The sequence below is a fragment of the Oryza sativa genome, chromosome 7, assembly GCF_034140825.1.
Source record: "Oryza sativa Japonica Group chromosome 7, ASM3414082v1".
NCBI classification, from domain to species: domain Eukaryota; kingdom Viridiplantae; phylum Streptophyta; class Magnoliopsida; order Poales; family Poaceae; genus Oryza; species Oryza sativa.
In genome coordinates, this window is record NC_089041.1 from 28,499,879 (window position 1) to 28,520,127 (window position 20,249).

At 42.9% G+C, this 20,249-nt stretch overlaps 3 protein-coding genes and 1 long non-coding RNA gene across 4 annotated transcripts; 2 read left to right on the plus strand and 2 right to left on the minus strand.

The window, feature by feature from the left end:
- Positions 1-307: 307 nt before the first annotated feature.
- Positions 308-4,564, minus strand: LOC4344231 (xylose isomerase). The gene is made up of 21 exons (NM_001423010.1): positions 4,473-4,564; positions 4,153-4,245; positions 3,949-4,059; positions 3,672-3,746; positions 3,444-3,573; positions 3,258-3,349; positions 2,787-2,837; positions 2,617-2,696; positions 2,483-2,537; positions 2,303-2,404; positions 2,147-2,198; positions 2,022-2,067; positions 1,892-1,947; positions 1,659-1,710; positions 1,503-1,582; positions 1,318-1,388; positions 1,184-1,224; positions 984-1,083; positions 834-905; positions 666-743; positions 308-557 (listed from the first exon to the last, which is right to left on the minus strand). The coding sequence occupies exons 2-21, from the start codon at positions 4,210-4,212 to the stop codon at positions 522-524; spliced, it is 1,440 nt and encodes a 479-aa protein (NP_001409939.1). The 5' UTR covers positions 4,213-4,245; positions 4,473-4,564; the 3' UTR covers positions 308-521.
- Positions 4,565-5,435: 871 nt separating this feature from the next.
- On the plus strand, positions 5,436-8,998 carry LOC136357331 (probable GTP-binding protein OBGC1, chloroplastic). The gene is made up of 6 exons (XM_066312509.1): positions 5,436-6,810; positions 7,022-7,295; positions 7,455-7,746; positions 8,008-8,167; positions 8,325-8,433; positions 8,520-8,998. Exons 1-6 carry the CDS (start codon positions 5,483-5,485, stop codon positions 8,613-8,615), a joined length of 2,259 nt encoding a protein of 752 aa, XP_066168606.1. The 5' UTR covers positions 5,436-5,482; the 3' UTR covers positions 8,616-8,998.
- Positions 8,999-10,634: 1,636 nt separating this feature from the next.
- Positions 10,635-13,529, minus strand: LOC136357333 (uncharacterized). The gene is made up of 2 exons (XR_010742600.1): positions 13,353-13,529; positions 10,635-11,062 (listed from the first exon to the last, which is right to left on the minus strand). It is a non-coding gene; the product is annotated as an uncharacterized lncRNA (long non-coding RNA).
- On the plus strand, positions 13,289-14,003 carry LOC136357332 (uncharacterized). The gene is made up of 2 exons (XM_066312510.1): positions 13,289-13,556; positions 13,665-14,003. Exons 1-2 carry the CDS (start codon positions 13,293-13,295, stop codon positions 13,791-13,793), a joined length of 393 nt encoding a protein of 130 aa, XP_066168607.1. The 5' UTR covers positions 13,289-13,292; the 3' UTR covers positions 13,794-14,003.
- Positions 14,004-20,249: the final 6,246 nt, after the last annotated feature.

Here is a 20,249-nt window from a genome sequence, read left to right on the forward strand (position 1 = left end):
CCAAGGCACTCGATATTGGTAAAGAATCGAATGAGCTCTCATTGAACGGTAGGGGATTTACTGAATCATTGATGCTCAGATCAGGAACAGAAGCTGCAGATCGTGTAGAGCAATGTGCAGAACAGTCATGCAATACTGGAACTACTACATTGGTAAGAATCGAGTGAGTTCTCCTTGAACGGGCAAATGACCAGATAAACTTTGACAAACATTGACGGCAACTGTTATGCAATGTGAAATGCAGCAGGAGAAACGCTCCAAGGAGGTTCAGTTTGATTCCATGACATAACAGTGGAGCTTAATTCATAAAGGTACCGACTCTTTTATTTCAGTTTAGAAAGGCACAACTCATCATTATTTAAGTTCCATGCTGTAGTGTACAAAAGTTCATTGCATGGAAGGCTAATAACTAAACTATAACTAGATTATTGCTCGTAGTAGACAATGATAGAATGCACATTCCGTTTCCAAAGGCGTGCTAGGCTTTATTCCTAGAACTATGAACAGCACCACGGCACCATCTATAGAGCAGCTTGGAACAGAATCTCAGCCAGTTCCTGTATTGAGAAATCACATGAAAGCAAAGTTAAAAATGAGCAATCATCAACCCAAAGATATTTCTATTATACTATGAAGTTAAATGCGTATATTATAATTCCAGTTACCTGCTTGCCAGATGGAACAATGGGTTCACCCCACTCCAGAACCTTCTTCTCTAGTGTCTCGAAGTCTCCTTTCCCAGCCTATTTGAAACCATGAGCCAATTGTTACTGTTTCAATTCAATCATCCAAGTGTAAGAAAGCAAGAGCTCTAAAGTAGTTGAACATTGTACCTCAATCAAGGCACCGATCTCACTATCAAAACTCTGGTAGCGCTTGCGAACAAGCTCATCCAGGGAACCATCCTAACAGCAGAAAGAGATAAAAAGATTACATCTAGATCCCTGAATAAAAACTTTAGAAGGCTGTAATGTTCCAGTTACCTCGATCAGCTTGACAACATTCCGAAGGCCGCGGGCTAGGGTGTCCATTCCCGATATATGAGCCAGAAACATGTCCTCAACATCAGTACTCTCCCTCCTCCTGTTGACATAATAGAATTCCAAGTCAATTGAAATTCAGTTGAATCAGAGACCAATTTACACACACACAAAAAAAAAAAACAATGTCAGCGGGAACCAACAATTTGGCATCAAAGTTGAATCCACCAGGTGCAAGCCCACCCTACAACCATATCAAAACATTACAACTCATGAATAGTATCATATTGATAATTACCTGAATATATCAAGGCAACATATTATTAATTCAACTCACATTCTTAACCACACTTGACATAACCAAAGTAGCCTCTGAAATATCTGTAAGGAACTGATCGGTGTCCCAACCTGTCCATATATATAAGCATTGAAATGTTATATCCTATGTATGTCACAAATCGAAATCAAACAAGAATTTCAGGCATAATGTGACTTTCAGGAGCTAAAGGCATGCGCACATACCGATCTGGGGATCACCAGTGTTGGCATCAATATTCCCAAGCAGACCATTAATTCTTGCAGTCTCAAGCTCATGGTGGCAGCTGCAAATTTTCCATGGAGTTATGACACTGCCACTGTAAGCTACCTTGAATGACGTTAGGGAAGCAAGAAACTAACCTATGTCCAGATAGAGTAGCGTGGTTGCATTCAACATTTATCTTGAATTCTCCTGTATATGGTGAAAAAGAATGTACTTTAGATTATTTCACAATACACGGTTAACTCCAGACAGACAGCAGTAAATAAAATTGTTCAAAACACTAATGGTGTTAATACATGAATTCCTGAAATCCAAATAACAGTTCAACTTTCGAAATCACTGTAAACCCAATAACAAACTACATATGTACCTGTTAGACCATATTTCTGTAGGAAAGAGAATGTGGTTGCAACATCCCAATCGTACCTGGGAGAGGACAAACAAGGGTTAGGATTGTTTAATCCTGTGGACATTTTGTTAATGTAAACTAATAAGCATACTGGTGTTTTGTGGGTTCTTGTGGTTTAGGCTCTATCAAGAGTGTTCCTGAAAAATAAAAACAAAATTCAGTATTATATCCATGTCATACATGGAAAAATGTGATATAGCAGTGACATGTGAGTACCATTAAATCCAATCTTCTTCTTGTAGTCAACTGCAGCTTGAAGAAAACTAGCCTGGATGACAACACGGCAAAATGATAAATCAAAATGGAGATAAAGTGAGTGGTAGTAAGTGTAACAGAAACAGAGGAACAGTAACAATATGTCAAGACTCATACCAAATGGTCAAGTTCTCTCTTCATGTCAGTATTAAGAAGAGTTTGGTAACCCTCTCTTCCTCCCCAGAAAACATAGTTTTCACCGCCTAGGTAGTGGGTGACCTTCAAGTGGTAAAAGCCAAATCAAGAATTGACTTATGGAAAACCTATCACAATGTTCAGAGTTCAAAGATAACCCACCTCTAAAGCTTTCTTAACTTGAGCAGCACCATAAGCATACACTTTAACCTCTGGGCTGCAGTACCAATGAAGGCTTCTATTAGCTTCAGAACATACTCCAAATTTACATGCAAAATGCAGCAAAACTGATCTACCTAGTAGCAGCACCGTGCATGTAGCGCGGGTGCATGAAAAGCTGTGCAGTCCCCCACAGTGGTTTTATATTGGTCTCCTCCTGCATGAAGTTCAGATCATATCTGAGCAAAGAGCAGAACCAATGCATTTCGACAAAATGCTAACAATTTTAAGGTTGCAGAAATGTAACCTGGAGTTTCTTTGCCAGTTCAACTATCTCATCCAAATTTTTATTTGTTTCCTGCAATGTGAAACAAGAAGCTTATAAAATACCAGACCTTCCACTGGTGGCCAGAGCTACATCACACAGAAACCCAGAAATTCCAAAAATTTAACAGAAATATTCCACAGGAGTAAAACACATCTTCAAAAGTAAATAAGACCAAATAAAATTCCAAAAATTTAACAGAAATATTCCACAGGAGTAAAGCACATCTTGAAAAGTACATAAGACCAAATATTATGTGTTGTTCTGAAGGTATATTCAGATATAAAGGATTGGAGCTTTTCCAATATCTAAAATAGTTTTAATTAAATAGATGATTAAAATAGTTACTCTGTTAACCAAGGGTAGGCATGATAAATAGCTATAGCCTCGAGCTTCACAAGTTCAAACCACATTCGAAGACAAATAATAAGACTATTATGCATGAAGGCATACCGTGAGTGTTTTGCCATCAGGGGCAATATCCCTGTCATGGAAGCACCACCTGTCAACTCCAAGCTTCTCCATGAACTCAAAGTGAGCTCTCACTGCAATAACAATTCAGACAGAAGTTGTTGATTAAGCAAACGTGCAAATTCATAATGAACTGAACCTAAACATGAAACCAGGTAATAGCCATACTTCTTCTCTTAGCCATGTCCAACGAATTTGTGCCATCCTCCCAAGGCCAAGACTTTGTAGGGGCACCAAAAGGATCTCCTCCAGTACCACGGAACGTATGCCAAAAGGCCACGCTGAACCGCATCCAATCCTAAACGCAAGCAGATAAAATACAAAACTCAGATGTATTCCATGACGCAAAAGGGAATAAAAGGATCTGTTCAACAAGACATAATTCATAAACCCTACCTTCATCTTCTTCCCAAGAATCACTTCCTCAGCATTGTACCACTTGTAAGCAAGCGGGTTCTTGCTGCTTGGACCCTGCAGTGCAATTGTGCAACAAAGTCTTAGCTCACAAGTCACAGCAGTTTTAGTCCAATATATAACAATCTAAAAATTTCTAAGCTTTATCAAGTAATCTAATCAAAGAGTCACAGCAGTTATAGTCCAATACAATAATATAAATTTCCAAGCTTTATCCAATAATCTAATCAAAGCTGTAAGCTTTCATGGCCTCCCTCACCTCATACTTGATCTTGGGGATGCCAGGGAAGAACTCCCCTTCCCAATCCCCTGAAGCAGCATCACCACACTTGCTATCGAGGTCGGCCGGACAGGTTTGCTGCGTAGCGATCTGCAACCACAACACAGAACTGAATTACAACCACAACCAGACCACATTTCCACCGTAGAAATCAAACATCACTAACTAGTCAGGATCACTTACCGCAGCAGATAGACATAGAGATGAGGCCACCAGTAAGAGCAAAAGCTTTGCCCCCATCATGGCAGCAGCAGGACCAGCAGCGGAGCGGCGGGCCTGAAGAGCAGCAAACAAATCAGTAACCACAGTGAATTGACGAGTGAGAGAGAAATAAATAAAAGACCAGCCAGAAAGTTTCCGATTTGATTGCGCACAGTAAATAAATAAAAGATCAAAGATTGAAGAACTCCCAAACTAATCCAAACCAGGTGGAGTCAGTCCATCGCCCACACAAAAATCAATCGAAATCCACAAGAAATCTCCAATCTGCGAGGAGAGGATACCTGCAGCGGCGGCGGCGGAGGGGGACGATGAATGGGGGAGGAGAGGAGAGGAGAGGTAATCGCGAGGGGGATGAGGAGGAGGAGGAGAGGAGGAGGGCTTAAGGAGGGCGATGTGGCTGGTGGTAGTTGTCGTCCCTACTCCGGCGGTGGGTGACGTCACTTTATTTGGATTTATCCTATCCATGGACCAATGATATACTGGTATATAGTACTATTATTTCATTATCTTTTTCGTTAGATTAGGACGAGACTATCGCGCGTGAAACCATTATATAGGCCGAAGGGCAAGAGATTCTCGTGAAATCACTTGACGCACCGACGAAACGAAACGGCAGCGACTCCATATCTAATCTGTTTTTGTTCTGTTCTGGTGTATCTAATCTGCTAGTAAGAAAATTTTAATACGTGTAGCATTGCTCCCGGTAATGTATTTCGGCGAGGCTAAGCATGGCGCCATAGCGTGGTGTACTGGACTCTCTCTCTCTCTTGATAAGAATCACAACTGAAACGTACTCCTACCTTTCAACTTTCATCCCTCCCAGATAAAGCAGATAAACTTCTCTTCAGATAAAGATTTACTACCGTGTCAAATTTCACTAAAACTGAATTTTAAATTTTAAAACTTAAATTTAGGATTTTTATGTTGCAGTTTGTTTTTCTTTTAACATTAGCCTTTGAACTGTGAATTATACGTATATAAAAGTTTAATCTAATTTATTTTTGGTTGCTCATGTGTCGTTTTATGGCTTATTGTAAACCAAACGATGATTCTGCAATTAATTTCTAGTACTATCAATTTGGATTTTTTTTCTCACCGTACCATTATTGTTGCTACAGGTGTCAGTCGACACAAGAAGAACGGAACTCTCAAGCTGATGACGCATCGCCTGCCGCACGATCTGGAAATGGACGGTCCAGATCGCACGCCACTCATCTTATCCGCTCGGCTCAAGGAGAACCAAAAAAGAAAAAAAAAAAGAAAAATCTCGCTCAGCTCAAACAGCCACGAAATGGCGCCGGCCGTCGCCGTCGTCGCCGCCGCCGCCGCCTTCCCCTTCCGCCTCTTCTCCGCCGAGGCTCGCCGAAACACCAAGGGCTCCCGGAGCAAGCGAGGCTCAGCCAGGCCCCTCAAGCCATCCCCTCCTCCCCGCCCATCCGCGTCGTCGTCCGCCGCTGGCGGCGGCGGCGCCACCACCTTCACCAGGCTGCCGCTCCGCAACGCCCCCGCGTCCGTGGAGGTGACGCTGGACCGCTTCCCCACCGCCAATCCCGAGCCCAGAGCTTCCACTTTTACTCGCCGGAATGGCGAGCGGTTGGGCGACGACGAGGAGGATGAGGAGGAGGAGGAGGATGAGGTGGAGCTCGGACTCCGTGGGGCCACCACGTTTGCTCGGCTCCCTCTGCGGGACTCGCCGGACGGCGGTGACCTCACCATTGGGCATTTCGACGCGGGGGTGGCCCCTCAGGAGGGCCTGAGGAGTCGCGCCATTTCTCGTCAATTGGTCGAACACCTTGACGACGTAGAGGAGGAGGAGGAGGAGCAGGTTGTCAGCCGCTTGGACATCTTCGAGGGAGCAAAGGGCAGGGAAGCTCGGGCTTTCTTACCCGACGAGGACGACGAGGACGACGACGTCGTGGTGTTCGACCCAGAGTACGACGGCTACAGCGACGACGAGGAGTTCGTCGCTACTGCTGTCGAGCAGAGTCCACGAGGCGACGCCATCGCAGTTGCGGAGCTTGAAAAGCTCAAATACGACAATGACGACGACGACGACGACGACGACGAGGTTGTCGTGTTCCACCCAGACGACGACGAGGAAGTCGACGTGTTCGAGGACTACGACGACGACGAGGAGGAGGAGACGAAGGAGAAGGGTGTCCCCGCCGTGATGCGGTGCTTCGACACGGCGAAGATATACGCCAAGGCCGGCGACGGCGGGAACGGCGTGGTGGCATTCCGGCGAGAGAAGTACGTGCCGCTGGGAGGGCCCTCGGGCGGCGACGGCGGCCGCGGCGGGAACGTGTTCGTGGAGGTGGACGGCGACATGAACTCGCTGCTGCCGTTCCGCAAGTCGGTGCACTTCCGCGCCGGCCGCGGCGCGCACGGCCAGGGCAGGCAGCAGGCCGGAGCCAAGGGCGACGACGTCGTCGTGAAGGTGCCGCCGGGGACGGTGGTGCGGTCCGCCGCCGGCGACGTGGAGCTGCTCGAGCTGATGAGGCCCGGGCAGCGCGCGCTGCTTCTCCCCGGCGGCCGCGGCGGCCGCGGCAATGCCGCATTCAAGTCCGGCACAAATAAGGCGCCAAGGATTGCAGAGAAAGGGGAGAAAGGTCCAGAAATGTATGCTCTCTTCTTCACTCCATTGAAAAGATTGTTCATGCTTTTTTTTTTTAGTTAGCTATGGAGTGAGCTTTTGACATGATTTCCCATGTTAAATTAGCCATTTAGCTTACACAAATGTTAGTTCAGGTTTAGATTGTATTGCTTGATATACAAGTTTTCTTTCTTTGACTTACATTAGCTGCATTTTGGGATGATTGGTGGTTGTTAGGTGGATAGATTTGGAGCTGAAGCTGGTTGCTGATGTGGGGATTGTAGGCGCCCCAAATGCTGGAAAGAGCACCCTTCTGACTGCTATTAGTGCAGCAAAGCCAACTATAGCCAATTACCCTTTTACGACATTATTACCAAATCTTGGAGTGGTCTCATTGGATTTTGATGCTACAATGGTAGTCGCAGACCTTCCTGGATTGCTGGAAGGTGCTCACCGTGGATATGGCTTGGGGCATGAGTTTTTAAGGCATAGTGAGAGATGTTCAGTGTTGGTATGTTCCTTCTCTCTTTCTCTCCTTTCTTTAGGATCTACTATGTTTTAAGTCCACATCTCTTATGTCATGGTTATCTTATTTCTCCTCGAATATATGATATTAGAAATGTATGTGCGATTTATTGGTTATTGTTTATTTTTCTGGTTTGGGTCTTAGGTTCATGTTGTCGACGGCTCAGGAGAACAACCTGAATATGAGTTTGAGGCTGTTCGTTTAGAACTGGAGCTATTTAGCCCATCATTGGTTGACAAACCTTATATAGTGGTGTACAATAAGATGGATCTTCCAGAGGCATCGGAAAGATGGAATAAGTTTCAGGAGAAGCTACAGGCTGAAGGAATTGAGCCCTATTGCATCAGTGCAATGAATAGGCAAGGAACAGAGGATGTTGTTCTTGCTGCATACAAGGTTCTACAGAAAGATAGGCAAAGAATGAAAGATGACGAAGGTATTTCTATAGCCTAAATTTTTCTGTCAAATTATAGTGTACTAGTAGCTAATAACTGCCTAACTGGTGCTCAAGCATGGAAGTGCACTTTAACTGACTATAGCTGTTCGCAATTTTAGATTAAATGCATATGTGCTACTTTCACCATCTATGCTAAAGTAGTGTTCTTACTAGCATTCGTTTTACATTATCGTGGTTAACACTTACGCATAACATTTTTGCGTTTTAAGATGTTTATCTTACTACTGCATGTTTCTGCAGAATGGAATGGCCCTGAAAATCTGAATCATGTGGCTGATGCAATAAAAAGGGAAAGGAGAGCTCCCATGAACGAATTTGAGATTTTTCATGATAAGGGCACGAATACATGGAACGTTGTTGGAGCTGGAATTGAACGTTTTGTTCAGATGACTAATTGGCAGTAAGTAGTTTCTTTGTACAGTGCTCACTCGTTACACTTTGGAAGATCAGTCTCAGAAAGCGATTTTAAGACTGCATTACTGGTCGTTTATCTAAATTGACCTCTTTTAAGATTACTAATTAAGTAATTGTAATATCTGATCTCTTTCCAAATGCAGGTATTCAGAATCCTTGAAACGATTTCAGCATGCTTTAGAGGCATGTGGTGTCAACAAAACTCTAATCAAACGTGGAGTTAAAGAGGGAGACACGGTAGTTGTTGGTGAGGTATATATTCCTATGTCATAAACAAAACATTGGACAGTCATCACACAAATAAAATTATCAGATTTCTAAGTTAATAATTTCTGCAGATGGAAATGGTTTGGACAGATGAGCCTAGTAAGACCAGGTCATCAAAGACAATGAACTCAAAAGATGACTCTGTCAGATGGCCTGAATTTGGCTAGATCAAGGCTCAAGCAATGGTTCTGTGTCGCAGCAGAGGCGATTTTCACTGAAATGTTTGCACATGCTTACAATAAAATGCTGCACTATGACAACAAAAAAACTACTAGTCATCACAACAGCTAGTTACACCCAGCCCAAATAAAAGGAATACTATTTTGTGTTACCTTCAGAATAGTGATGTATCACACAGCTTCGCCTACATGCTTTGAAAGTTGGATTATGCAGGAGTGCTATGTACTACCTTTTGTGATAGTAGATATTTGTAGATGAGATTTAGGTATTCTAAAATGATGTACGAAATAGTTTCTTCAGCAAGATTGTATAAATGTTCACATTGATTATTAATGGCTTATACGACCGAAGAAAGACAATTGCCGTTGCATCGAAATCTCCAAAAAGATTTGATGTTTGAGTGAACCTTGTTCAACACTTTATACTAGCATTACGAATTCAAAGATTATGCATCAACTATCTCTCTCTTACGATGCAAAAGTAATTTGTTCCCCTCAATTTTCTAGTGGAGATAGTTTTCGTCCGTTTCTGATATGTTTTATTTGCTAGCTATGTGGGTGTCCCCTATGCAGTTGTGCTAGCATGCCATATAGGGCCTTAATTTGAGCTTGCTTGAGTGTGTTGAGAGAGTGAATGAGCTCCTCCTTTTATAGGGCTGGTATAACGGTTATCCTAATGCGTAATGTCAGTTTTGCCCTTGTAACCGTCGTTGAGAAGTGATCCTGGATGTCCACGTGGAGCGCCGAGCTGAGCCGTAGCAGCCAGGGTACCTAGGCCGGCCCAGCAGGCCTCCAGCATCGGCAGGGTCACTCACATGTGGGTCCTCTAGGCGGTTGTGGCAGTTAATGTGGTTTCCGGACAGTTACACCTGACTTGTGGGCCCTCTTATTCATAAGCTTGCTATGTGGGTCCTTTAGGCGGTTGTGGCAGTTAAAGCGGTTTACAGACGGTTACACTTGACTTGTGGGCCCTCTTATCCATAAAATTGCTTAGGAGTGAGTTTTTCTTCATTTTCTCCTTATTTTATTTGATAAATTCCTACAACATATTATTCTCCAAGTACAAGTGGAATTATATTATTCTGGAATAAATATGCATTGCAAGCATAGCTAATTCTCTATTATTTTAGTTATATTGACAATCGAAGTTTGTCTGTAACGACTGTCAACAGTCAACAGGAGGGATTGACGACGTAGGAAAGGTGGTTCAGTTCGAAAGTGGATTGAACTAGTTAGAGTTGTTTTAGGTTTAGTTTTGGAAATAATAATTGTTATATTTAGGCCGGTGCGTAATTTTCGTTTTCTTTTTAGGAGATAAATCTCTGGGCGGTCGAATCATGTTTGAATCGGACTCAGCTAGATTAGGGATATATATTACACGGACCTTATAAGGTATCTTTTGTATACAATTTTTCACGTGTTGCCACCCTTTTCGGCGAGTTCTTAGTTTTCGAACGAGGCTAGATCGGTTTAATCTCCGGTGAGGAAGTAAGTTTCTTCAACTTCGCTTGTATCAACTTAATTAGGATTTTCTCAGTCTAGTCCAATATTCTAATTAAGTTGCTACAATCGTAGCCCATCTAATATATCGACTTTTTATTGGATTGCATTTCGAATTTATTTAAATTTTTTGAGCAAATATAAAAAGAATTAAGTCATGCTTAAAAAATATTTGATGATACATCAAGCCACAATAAAACAAATAATAATTATATATTTTTTTAAATAAGATGAATTGTCAAATTTATAAAAAAATTACGGAGGGAGTATTATATTTGCCCGGTAGTTAGAAGCGACACAACGACCGCACGAAATGCATGTTATTGCGATGTACAGGATGGATTTTGTTGCGCCTCACGCGTACGTACGTACGTATGTGCATGTGTCGGATAGGATCACAAGCTAGCGGCGATTCGGACTATTTCAGCAAGCAGCGTTGGAACGATAAATCCGATTCCAAAAAGAACTCCGGCCGACTGGACATAAACTACTAATCCGAGTCGGATATATCTGGCTAGATGAGTTATAATAAATAGCTTACTATCAGTCACTAACTCTCTGAGTCTGCAATTGCAACAGTACATTGTTTCGATCGTGGCCGACAAGCTACTTGATCGCCACTTTCTGCAATTGGAACAGTACATTGTTCTCGATCGTGTCCAACAATCTGCTCGATCGCCATGGCCACCACGCTGCAGAGCTGTCTCTTTTCGTGTTCGCCGGCGACGGCATTGTCGATCAGGAGGAGTCCGCTTACCTCGCCGGCCATCTCGCCGGCGGCGAGCCAACGTAATTGCTGCCTCCCAAGACTGAAGACGACGACGCAGTCCTGCAGGATAACGACGGCCGCCCGACCGCCTCTGACGGCGGTGCAGTGCCAGAAAGGCGACGGCGGCGGCGCACCGCCGGCGCCGCCGCGACGACCATCCGATTATCTGCAAGAGGAGAAGGAGAAAGTCTTGAAGCACTACCGTGAAATCATCTCCATAGATGATGGTTGTCTGGTAAGTACATGTACACGTGCAATAAATAGTTCACCATTTTAAATTTCTATGTGTTATGAGCAATAAATTAATTGTGCAGTAATTTTGATGATCTTTTGGTGGGAATTAATTAAATGCAGTACGCTGAGGCCACGGAGAAGTCGGCGGGGGTATGCCTGGCAGCAAAGGATGCTCTCGTCATGGCTTCTCGTGTCATGGTAACTAGTATGGTGGTTCGTACAGATTGCGCGGCTAGCATCATTATATTTTCTCTCATATAATAACATATATGTCTTCTCAACATATTATTTAAATATATTAAAATGACAACATAATTTTAAATTTTGTACTAACTTTACGAAACTACTAATGTGTAATATTCATATTGTATTTTATATACGTGTTAGTTACTAATTATTTTTAATATCAAATTTTAGTTATTTGTAAATTATATTCCTATATGAACTCTAGACTCGTCTTTCAATATATTTATTTTAATTCCGAATTTTCGTTATCTGTATTTGTATATAGACTCTAGGCTCTTCTTCCAATATTATTTATTTTTAACTTTGAAGTTTTATTATTTCTAATTGTTTTTTTATGTAGACTCTAAACTCATCTTTCGATATTCTTTAATTTTTAATTTCGAATTTCAGTTACTTATAAATTATATTCCTGTATTGACTTTAGATTCTTCTTCTCATGTTTTTTTTTAAATTCCGAATTTTAGTTATTTGTAAATTGTATTTTTATACGAACCCTAAACTCTACTTTTAATTTTATTATATTTATTCTGAATTTTAGTTAGTTTTAAATTTTAAATTCCTATATGGACTCTATACTCTACTTCTAATATTCCTTATTTTTAATTCCGAATTTCTATCGTTTCTCAATTGTATTTCTATATGGACTCTAGTCTCCTCTTCCAATATTCCTTATTTTTTAATTCCGAATTTCTATTGTTTCTCAATTGTATTTCTATATGGACTCTAGTCTCCTCTTCCAATATTCCTTATTTTTTAATTCCGAATTTCTATTGTTTCTTAATTGTATTTCTATATGGACTCTATACTCTACTTCTAATATTCCTTATTTTTAATTCCGAATTTCTATTCTTTCTTAATTGTATTTCTATATGGAATCTATACTCTACTTCTAATATTCCTTATTTTAAATTCCGAATTTCTATTGTTTCTCCATTGTATTTCTATATGGACTCTAGTCTCCTCTTCTAATATTTCCTATTTTTTTAATTCCGAATTTTACCTATTTCTAAATTGTATTTCTATGTGGGCTATGTTTTTATTTTTCTCCGATTAATATGGGAATTTCTAGGCCGTGAGTGCGAACGTGGAGATTTCTTTTTCTATTCCTTTAATAAGTTAATAGAGTAACCATCTAATTAAATATTCTACTGTACCTCTCACTAATTACTAGTACTAGTATTCTTCTTGATTATGCAACACAACTCTTACTCTAATTAACGTATTGCTTTTTCCGAAAATTTCAGCATACTGCGGAGCTCAATCTCGCTGCGCCAAACGAAACATCTACAGAAACAGTCCACAGGGTACGTAACGCTCCTACTCTAGAATTTTTTTTTTGTTTTGTTGCTACTTCCACCATTTCTTAATAGATTACATTGTTAACTTTTAAACATAAGAATTACCATCCATTCAAAACAATTATGTAGATATAAAAAGTATATATAAATTATGTTTAAATTCCCTTTAATCATGAAACAAATTACAACAAAATAATTGATAATTATCTTTTTTAAAAGAATAATAAAATACATCTAAAAGTCAACGACTTTAATTATATCTTAAAATGATCGCAAAAGCAGGATTAATATAGCTAGCAAGGTTTAGTCATGATCAATTGACTAGGTGGTGTTCTTTTCTTCTGAAGATGAAGATTAAGTTTTTATGCAAAACGAGGTGGTATTAACATATAATTGATTGAGTTTTAATTATTACAAACTTGAAAAATAGACTAATATGATATTTTAGAGCAACTTTCATATAGAAAATTTTAGCACGAAACGCACCGTTTAGCAGTTTAAAAAACGTGCCACGAAAATCTTCATCTAACTCTTAGTTTGAGAAAAGAACGGGACCTAAGATTCTTTTTAACTCTTGTATATAATGAACAGACTGTGAGGATGTACGTGAACATCGTGATGGCGGCCGCGGACGACTCGTACGATCGGAAGGTGAGCAAGAAGACGGTGGAGTCGTACCTGCGAGCGCTGCGAGGCCTCGCGGCGGTGACCCACGTCTTGCTGGACGACGCCCTGGAAGCCGTCAGCCACAGGGCGCCCATGGATAGCCTCGCCGAGTACGCCTTCAACTCCGACGTCAAGCCCTTGTACGACGACTTCCAGGCCGAGATGAACACGCTCGTCCACAAGATCGACAAGGCCTTGGATCCACACATATGCAGGGTATGTATATATGTAATGTACAACTTGGATTTGTTATTATCGTTGTGTTTTTTTTCGTCGATAGGTTAACAATTAATTAACATTTTATTATTGTTGGTGCTTTGGCAGATTGCAGTGTGGGTAATGGCGAGGGCAACGCAGATTACTGGGACAATTATTGGACTCATGGTGTCTCGTCGGAAGAGGGCACTAGAGAACGCACGGAGCAAAATGGTTGCAGATTCGGCGACAATTTGAGATAGCTGATAGTCATGGGGGATTAAGATAGTAGCCTGAAATTTTTGTTATTTTAGTGCAGATAGTACGGACTATTGGCCCATGGCACAACAGTCATCAAATGTTTTAGTGTTCGTTTTGTAATTAAGGCATGATGAAATCTCCGCCTTCACCACCGGGTTATGTGGGCTGTACGTGCCTAATTGTATTCATCAAATGCATGATGTTCCTCTATCTAGCTCCTTTCTAGTGTTGTTGTGCTAATCCTGCTGCCCTTCACCTGATCAATGCAGCATATTTTTATACTAATTAGGGCCTTTGAATACCGTGAATAGAATAACAGAGAAGTAGAATAAACACATGATTATGTTAGAAATGCAATCCAGCTAACAACAGCCCTAACCTAACCGATCCGTTTTTCTCTTTTTTGAAATTTTTTTATCCTCGAAAAAAATTGTACGTGGTTAGCTATTTTGTAAAAAGCTCCTCACGTTTACACCAAATATTGTATACGTCCTCAAACCGACAGACATCCGGTTATCACTTATCCATAAAACATCTCGTCTTCCAAAAAAAATAAAACGTGAATAAGAGAAAATTTTGCTTCTAGGGGTAGCGTTGTAAAAAAACATAGGGGTTTTTCTAAAAATACATCCTAATCTCACCCCACAATACTCAAACCCTACCCCATTCCCTCCCCGTCTCCTTCACCTCAGCGCCATTGCCGCGCTACCCCGCCATCCGCCATCCCCCGTTGCCGTCAGTCGTTCCCCCATTGCTGCCGCCACCTCCACCTATCGTCACACTACTAGGCGCCGCCGTCCTCGCCGGCAAATCCAACCACCTGGGGGAAGGAGAGGGTCGCAAGCCATTCCCTCATCCTCCGGGAGCTCCCTAGAGCGCTCCTAGGCACCCATCCGCGTGTACCTCCACGCGCCGTTGGGCGCCCTCTGCTCGCCACCGCACATGGCCCCGTCCCCGCCCACCACGCATGCGCCATCGCTAGGAGCCATCATCGCCTCCTGCCCAAGGAGGTGCTGTTGCTCGATGCGGTTCAGAGCAAGGCCTACAGGGGCAGGCTCGCCACGGCCGAGTCCGTGATGGGTGTAAGTTCAAGTGTCTTAATTTGGTTTTGGTGATTAATGACAAATCTAACTATATGAGACTAATCATTTTTATGAGCCTTTCTTTGACTAGTCTCATTTGGATATGAAAGTAAAAATGATGAGCGGTATGTATTAAACTTCACCATATTCTAACTTGGTCTCTCTTGTGGATCCAAAATATAGCGTGAGCTTCCTATTTGATCTTTATTGATTATGTGCATATGCGTTCCTTCATATCCATATGTATGCACATCTTGAGGGGGAGTTTATTCTATATTTTGTTTATTATAAGATTTCTATCTTGATTTGAAATCATTTTTCATCTCATATCTCTATATTGTTTATATCGGGTTATTATCCATCACCAAAGAGAGAAAAGATTGAAAGATCTTGGATTAAACAATTTGTGTAATTGTTACTTTGGTGATAGATGATAAACCGATGTTTATGGGATTAACCTCTCTTTTGCATAAGTTGTCTACTAGGTTATTTCCCGATAATAAGATGTGGAAGACATGCATTCTTTTGTGATGGACCTTAATCATGACAAGGATGAAATGCATGGAGATAAAACGATATGTACCACTTCTTATCTCCTACTTTTTGATAGGTTCATATATATGATTTCCATGCTATTGATATATAAGTGTGAGACTAATGTTTACTCGAATGTTATCTTATTTAGTCTCATTTACATTGAGAACATGGAGATCATGAAGGTATATGTTTTATGTTGGTCTACATCATTACTACATATGCCTTCTCTATATGTATAGGATAAACCCCCATTGGTCATTCTCTAATTATGCATACACTTGCATCTCTTGTATATTTATTTGTATGCATATATTTAGGGGGAGCAAATCCTATACATTTATTGTGCATGTTCTAGATCCATGTTGTTCACCTATTATTTATATTGGATATTTGCACTTGAGCTTGCATACGAGTATATGACACTTGTGATGTTAATGAATACTCAACAAACATATCCATATCTTTCATATGCAACCGGTTGGTCATCAAGTGAAGGATGGCAACCGATTTGTTGAGACTAATGTTCTCCTTTGATGTGTGAAAAGGAATAGGTCCCACTACGATGAGGCTAATGAATGACACCATGGGTTAGTGGTCACCAAGCCAAGGACATCGTCATGTTGGCAATAATGAAGTCAAGCTTGTGATGAGAATAAAGTCTTGACAAAGGATGGACAAGACCTCGGCATAAACATGGTTCAACCGGATGGTCACAAGTGTTGATCTCGGCTCAAGCTTGACCCCAAGATGGATGGCGCAAGGCAAAGGTATAATGTAGCTAAGAATGTTTTCTTAGTCTTTTCCCGGTCTTGGTGTTTGGTGTAGACCGGATTTGCTAGATAGGCGCCGTACTATCAAAAGGAGTCTATGAAGCGAGCTTGTGAATGATCTTGTGCCATATTAGTTCATATGCATGTAGGTGTATTTGGTGGGCTTGTCTAGCCAAGTGTGATGAGTTTTCTCAAGTCCTAAACCAAGAGAGAAGTGGGCATGTCCAATAGGAGTGAGTGACATCTTGTGGGTATGTCCGGTGGATGTCCTTTGGAGTGTGAGCCCTTTATCCTTGACTTAAGTTGTGTTTCTTGGATGGTTTTTTTCATGGGTTGGATGGCCCTTTGAATAATCTTTCCATAGAGTCCAAGAACGCCAAATTCCGAGACCCGAGTCAAGAGATATCACCGTTTTACTAACGGTCGGTTAAGCTGAAAAGTGACCTGCGGTCTGACCATGGGCCTTAGGCCGGTCTGACCGGGCCTGTTAGCCGGTCTGACCGGCATGATAAGGCTTGTCTGACCGGCCCCACTGGTCTGTTGTACTGGTCTGGTTTTTGGTGGCGATACAGAGTCGCCAGAGCCACAACCGGTCAGACCGAGCCGATGGCGGTCTGACCGGCTACTACACTGCGGTCAGACCAGCCAGGTTGAGTGGGCTCAATGATTGCCCTGTAACGGCTAGTTTTCTAGCCGTTACAAAGTAGTCCGGTCTGACCGGCCACTCTATGGCGGTCTGACCGGCAGAGCACAGAGTTGGGGATTTCGACTCCAACGGCTAGTTTTGGTGGTTGGGGGTATATATACCCACTCCCCAGCAGCAAGGGCAAGGTTTTGGCACTCCATTGCATTATCTTGAACCCTTGCAAGAGCTCTCACACCCTTGTGCACTTAGCTTATCTAGTGAGGTGTTAGAGAGTGAGTTAAGCCAATCCAAGTGCATTGCTTTATTGTTTTAGCTAGTATGGCACTTGATCATCCTCGGCAAGCATCCTAGACTTGTTACTCTTGGAGGTTGCCGCCTCCTAGACAGCTTGTATAGGTGTTGCCCGGTGACCTCTCCGAGGAGATTGTGGAGGAGGCCTGGCGCCGTTTGTGAGTGGTTTGGAGTTCACCACCTTCAGAGTGAAGGAAGAACTACCCCGAGTGATCGAGGCTTGGGTAGTCCTCTCCGTGGGCCGGCTCCCGCCTTGCCCACCCCTTGACGAAGGGGGCGTGCGGTGGCTTCGTGGTTGAGCGGTGGAGTTGGGCTCGCCTCAACGGGGATTAGGAAACCGGCGAGTTTCCGAACCTCGGTGAAAAATTCCTTGTCTCTTGTCTCATTTATTTGTTGCATTTACATTTTTGCTATTTACATTCATAGAGACATATTTGAGCCCATATCACCTAGGTTTGCAAAACTTAACTTAGTTGCTTAGTTAACCTTGCACTTTACCTTGCCTAGCAACTTAGGTTAGTTTTGTTTAAGTGCCATTAAGTTTTAAAATCGCCTATTCACCCCCCCTCTAGTCGGCCTCCTTGATCCTACAATGGGTAGGATCGGGAGAGAAAAGATGAGCAAGGGTGGATGCGGCGTTCGAGTCGTCATTCTCGGTGGCGGCAGCGTCCAAGTTATCGTTCCCGATGGTGGCGGAGTTGATGTCCAGGAGGTGACGGCGGAGTTGACGTCCAGGCAGCGGCGGCGTTGATGGCGTCGATCCAGGCGGCGGTTGGCGGAGGACCACGAAGTTGTGCCACAATCGATCTCGCCGGAGGAGGAACACGGCGGCGCCGGGGGGAGGGGGGAGAGAAACGCGGCGGCAGCGCAGAAAAGGATGGAAAGTGTGAGAAATTCCACCTGTGGCCCGTATATTCCTCCCATCTATTACACTTGAAGGTATATTTTTGCCCTCCCACCTCTCGTCTACGCGAGGTACTGCAACATGGACATATTTGATACCTCGCGGTACCAAACACTACCAGCTATTGGATCGGGCCAGATCCAACGGCCAGGATTTGGTACCGCACGGTACCGTTAGACCATAAAAAATCTCCTTATATTATGGGACGAGGAAGGAAAGTACCAAAAGGAAAACAAAGAGCAGGAGTACCTTGAAGCGATGATCATGGCCGCACACGTTGCGGCGGCGGCTCCTCGACTGCTTGCTTGTAGATGGAACCGTGTGGCTCCTCTACCCACTTCGCCGTCGCGACGGCCTCTCCAGGCGCAGGCGGCGGCGCGCATGGACCGCCCGCGCCACGCCGTCGTCGTTCGCTGCAAGAAGAAGAAGAAGGGCGCCGCCGATGAGCCAGCCGGCGAGCCCGGCCTAGAGGAGGGTGGTGATCCCCATCAGGTATATATATCAAAACTAACCGCTTCCTTAATCTGTCATTAGTAATTAGATTAGATCTAAATTGACAGCACATTAAGGGCCCCTTTGAATCTTAGGGCCCCTTTGAATAAATGATTTATTTAGGAATTTCGTAGGATTCAAATCCTATACGAAATTTTCCTATTTGGCCCTTTGATTCAAAGGATTGAAGTTTTCCAAATCCTATAAAATTCCTATGGAATGGCACATTGCATGTGGATTTTGGAGGAAATTTGGCAAGAGCTCCAACCTCTTGGAAAATTTCCTTTGAGTCTATCTCTCTCATCCGATTCCTGCGTTTTTCCTGCGCTCTAATCAAACGACCATTCCTATATTTTTCCTGTGTTTTTCAATCCTTTGTTTGTCAAAATCCTGTGTTTTCCTATTCCTCTGTTTTTTCTACCCTGCGATTCAAAAGGGCCCTTAGTAATGAGAAAACATAGGAATAGGAAAAACGCGGGATTTTGATAGGAATGTAAGTGTAAAACAGAGGATTGCAAAACATAGGAAAAACACAGTAATGATCATTTGATTGGACCGCAGGAAAAACACAGGAATTAGAGGAGAGATAAAGACTCAAAGGAAAGTTTCTAAGAGGTTTTACCGCATGTTAGAATTCCTCCAAAACTTGCATGGCATTAGACAATCTATAGGAATTTTATAGGATTCCATAAGATCCATTTCTTTGATTCAAATGGCTACGTAGGAAAAATTTCTATAGGAATAAAATCCTTTAAAATTCCTATAAATTTCCTTTAAATCACAGGGGGCCTAATTGTTTTTTCTTCTATTTTAGTCTCCATCGTACCAGCAATATCGTAAGTTTCAAGACGTAATTGACCAGCTCCAGCAGTGTGCGGCCGAATTAAGAGCTCGTCGATCACTCAAAAAGGACAATATGGTTTGTTCTAAGGGATGTGCTTCTGTGCTCAGCAAAAAAAAAACTTGCACGAAAGTTAAAGCTAATCAGCGGCTGTGATTAAAAGGGAGATTAGCACTTAATTATCATTAGCGAGGGGTAATTTCGTCCAAAGATTTTTGAGCCCATATCCAGCCCAGTCCATCTGAAGCGATCCCTACATTCTACCAGTCCACCACGGCGCCGCTCCTCAACCGCACCGCCGCGCCGATTTTCGCCTTGCCGTCATTGCTCTGCCCTCTTCTTCAGTTAAAAGGATACCTGAGCAGGTATGGCCTGAGTGACAGTAAATTCAGTTTCAGACTTAACTTGTCTCCTCAAAGATTTGCCTTCAAGTTACAGAACAGAGTCAATGCCTTATTGCTGCAACTCGACTTGCAAATTTGGTTGTACATATACACATCTGGCACAAGCTTCATATTTACAAGCACCATGAAAACCTGATATGCAGTCTCAGCGCTGCCACTTTTCAATAGAATCGAGAGAATGGCATTCGCAATAGGTGACAATGGTTGGGCGGCGCCGCCGACGCGCGGGTTGTGGAGGAGCGATGGCAGTGCCGACGGTGGCGGAGGGAGGCAGGAAGCGGCGTGGGGAGGGAACCGGGCGGCAAGGCGGAGTTGCAAGGGGAAGAAGAAGGCAGAGCAGCGGCGGCAAGGCGAAAATCGGCGCGGCGGTGCGGTTGAGGAGCGGCACCGTGGTGGACTGGTGGGGGTGGGGATCGGACTGGGCTGGATATGGGCTCGAAAATATTTGGACGAAATTACCCCTCGCTAATGGTAATTAAGTGCTAA

Bases quoted from the DNA above. Each gene is read 5' to 3' on its own strand.
- LOC136357332 (XM_066312510.1), top strand. From the start codon at position 13,293: ATGGCGGCCGCGGACGACTCGTACGATCGGAAGGTGAGCAAGAAGACG. The intron at 13,557-13,664 runs GTATGTATATAT...GTGCTTTGGCAG, and splicing joins TGGATCCACACATATGCAGG to ATTGCAGTGTGGGTAATGGC.
- LOC4344231 (NM_001423010.1), bottom strand. From the start codon at position 4,212: ATGATGGGGGCAAAGCTTTTGCTCTTACTGGTGGCCTCATCTCTATGT. The intron at 2,199-2,302 runs GTATGAGTCTTG...GTTGTCATCCAG, and splicing joins AGAGAGAACTTGACCATTTG to GCTAGTTTTCTTCAAGCTGC. The intron at 1,711-1,891 runs GTACATATGTAG...CACCATATACAG, and splicing joins ACAGAAATATGGTCTAACAG to GAGAATTCAAGATAAATGTT.
- LOC136357331 (XM_066312509.1), top strand. From the start codon at position 5,483: ATGGCGCCGGCCGTCGCCGTCGTCGCCGCCGCCGCCGCCTTCCCCTTC. The intron at 7,747-8,007 runs GTATTTCTATAG...ATGTTTCTGCAG, and splicing joins AAGAATGAAAGATGACGAAG to AATGGAATGGCCCTGAAAAT. The intron at 8,434-8,519 runs GTATATATTCCT...TAATTTCTGCAG, and splicing joins ACACGGTAGTTGTTGGTGAG to ATGGAAATGGTTTGGACAGA.